General features: G+C 40.9%; 1 protein-coding gene across 5 annotated transcripts in view; it reads right to left on the minus strand.

Annotated features, from left to right (window-relative positions):
• Ppp1r12a (protein phosphatase 1 regulatory subunit 12A) overlaps positions 1-2,621 on the minus strand; it is a 121,567-nt gene that overhangs the window by 26,033 nt on the left and 92,913 nt on the right. For 4 of the 5 annotated variants that reach the window (XM_005358088.1, XM_005358087.1, XM_026784447.1 and 1 more), the window contains 2 exons: positions 2,007-2,174; positions 1,452-1,628 (listed from right to left, as the gene is read on the minus strand). In XM_005358088.1, coding sequence (XP_005358145.1) covers positions 1,452-1,628; positions 2,007-2,174 — 345 coding nt within the window. The remainder of the gene's footprint in view (positions 1-1,451; positions 1,629-2,006; positions 2,175-2,621) is intronic. The other variant, XM_005358091.1, reaches the window with a different exon arrangement.

The following is a 2,621-nucleotide window of genomic DNA, read 5'->3' on the forward strand; positions in this document are numbered from 1 at the left end:
AAAAAAAAAAAAAAAAAAAAACCAACAAAAACTTTATTTTATATTCATTGGTGTTTTGCCTGCATGTATGCCTGTGTGAAGGTGTCAGATCCCCTGGAACTGGAGTTACAGACAAGTGTGAGCTGCCGTGTAGGTGCTGGGAATTGAGCCCAGGTTCTCTGGAACAGCAGCCATTACTCTTAGCCACTAAGCCATCTCTCCAGTTCTCAGGATTTAATTTTTAATAGTTAACACCCTTCATTAAAATTAACACTAATTTTGAAAGTCACATGTCAATTGTCTCCTGAAAGACCATCAATAAACCTGATATAAGAATTAGTCTGAAAGCTGAGTGCTGGAGAACTCCCCAGGAATGCACAAGGCACTGGTTTTGAGCTCTGGCACTGATGGGAATGGGAAGGTGGGAGACACATTCATACTGAGTTCTGAAACAATTGATGATTCTGGGGCAGGGGAATTTTCATTACTGGGAATTTTATTTAAAACATAAAATGTTGAAGCAGAAAATATTCTGGAAGTTAAAAAAGTATATATAGTAACAACCTTTTCATATAAGAAAAAATTCTGACCTAGAAATCATGATTAAGACCCGAGTGTCTATTCACAGTGTAACTCGGTGCATTTGACTCCTAATGGAGAATAAAAGAGGAAGAGGGAAGGGAGGGAGAAAGGCAGGACTAGGAAGGCAGTAGGAGAAGAAGTAGCGTGAGCCTAGGACTGGCGAAGCGTTGGCTTCATCATTAAGCTACATTGCCAGCCCAATAATGTTAAGGTGAAAAATCAAAAAAATTTCAAATACATTTTATTTCCTTTGCAAAGAGAACTATAAATTTTGGTGTGTTCTCCTAAGTAACTTTAGGTCTTCATAACACACAAATATGCGTGTACCAGCACACAAAGAAGGCAATTGTCTGGCTTTGCCTTAGATTATCCCAAACATCAGTTCTTTCAGAGATGGGTCAACAAGCCTAACGGCTAAAAGCTGCTAGCTCTGTCACTTACCAGCTCTGTCACTTACCTAGGCCGGAGCGGATACACACTATCTCACTTGTTAGCCTACTGGGACATGGCCATTGCGGTGGCCTGAATGAGAATGTCCCCTGAGGATAGTCTACTGGAATATTTGGCCCTCAGCTGGTGGAGCTATTTGAGGCGGCCTTGGAAGTGTGGCCTTGCTGGAGGAAGTATGTCATTAGGGGTGGGCTCTGAGATTTCAATGTTGCCCGTGGTTCCTGGTGCTACCTCAGTACCCTGTCATCATGGACTCTCACCCTCTGGACCCTCTTCCATAGTGGCCTTGGTCACAGTGTTTTATCATAGCGACAGAAAGGAACTAATACACTTACCACATCTCTGGGAATAACAAAACAAAACAAACAAGCAAAGAACACAAATACCAAAAACTGGGCAAGCATATCAGCAGAACTAGTACTGTCAGGACCTTTACACACCTGCGTCTCTCCCTGACCTCTGATGTGGAGGAAACAGTGGCAGCAGTAGTTGTAGTCAGGGTTGTGGTAGAAGCTGCGGCATTTACAACAGTTGGAGCAACAGGAATGGTCACTGCGGTAGGAGCACTGTCCTTTCCTTTCTCAGCACTATCCTCAGCCCACAAACCATCTGAGGCACTATAGCATCATAAGCAGCAACACAAAAAGAGAAAAGGAAACAGCTAAACAACGAAAGCAAATTCTAGAAGCTGAAACATGTGACAACGGGGATGGATTTTTTAAAAACACAGGATAAAACTTCTTGCAATTAGCAATCAAAAAGCTCAACCAGAGCTGTAAAAGAAAGAAACTTTTATTTTAAGCAATATAATTCAAGACCTTAGGTTTATTTTTTCCCCAGACATGCATAATTGCTGGTTTTGGAAGCAATTTTTGCTTAAGAATAATTTAATTAGGTAAATAAAAAAATCCAGAGCCCACATTCTTCTACACAACAACGCATGCACATACATAAGCACACAGTAGACCTGAACACAGACTATCTCCGGGACTTACCTGCTCTGTGTGCCTGCAGAGGAAGACCCAGTGGGAATCTTTGCAGCAGTGCTTGTGCTGGAGAATAGGCTTTTCTGAAGCCCAGCTGCAGAGGTAACTGTTGGTGTTGATGTGGTGCTTGGAACACTAGAACTAATCAAATCATCTTGTCTTCTACCAAAGGAGCAACTAAAGGAAAGAGTCATTTCTATATAGGATGTGTCTGTATGTGTATTCTATATTCACTATTGTATACATCACACAATTTCACACACTAGGAAACCAACTGTGTTCCTAATCATCACCACCAGCTCCAGCACCAAGAGTTGCACCTACAACTTGCTAGAGTATAAATTAAATTGACCAATTTGATAGTGTAGAATTTTATGCCTTCTCCAAATGCCTTCAATAACAGTCAACATTGCACAGTTTTAGAATATGCTAGACCATATATGATCACGCCAGGCTGGCTCTAACAAAAACGTAGAATGGATTCATTTAAGCAAAATAAAGCATTTGGCATTTGTGAAGAGAAGTTTTTAGCCATGGGATAGATCCTTAGGAATGACCCATGTCTACATTACATGTGCTCACATTTTCTCGTTTCTCAGTTAAGAATGAAGTTCTTTTTTAGTT

Source organism: Microtus ochrogaster, chromosome 24, assembly GCF_000317375.1.
Source record: "Microtus ochrogaster isolate Prairie Vole_2 chromosome 24, MicOch1.0, whole genome shotgun sequence".
NCBI lineage: Eukaryota > Metazoa > Chordata > Mammalia > Rodentia > Cricetidae > Microtus > Microtus ochrogaster.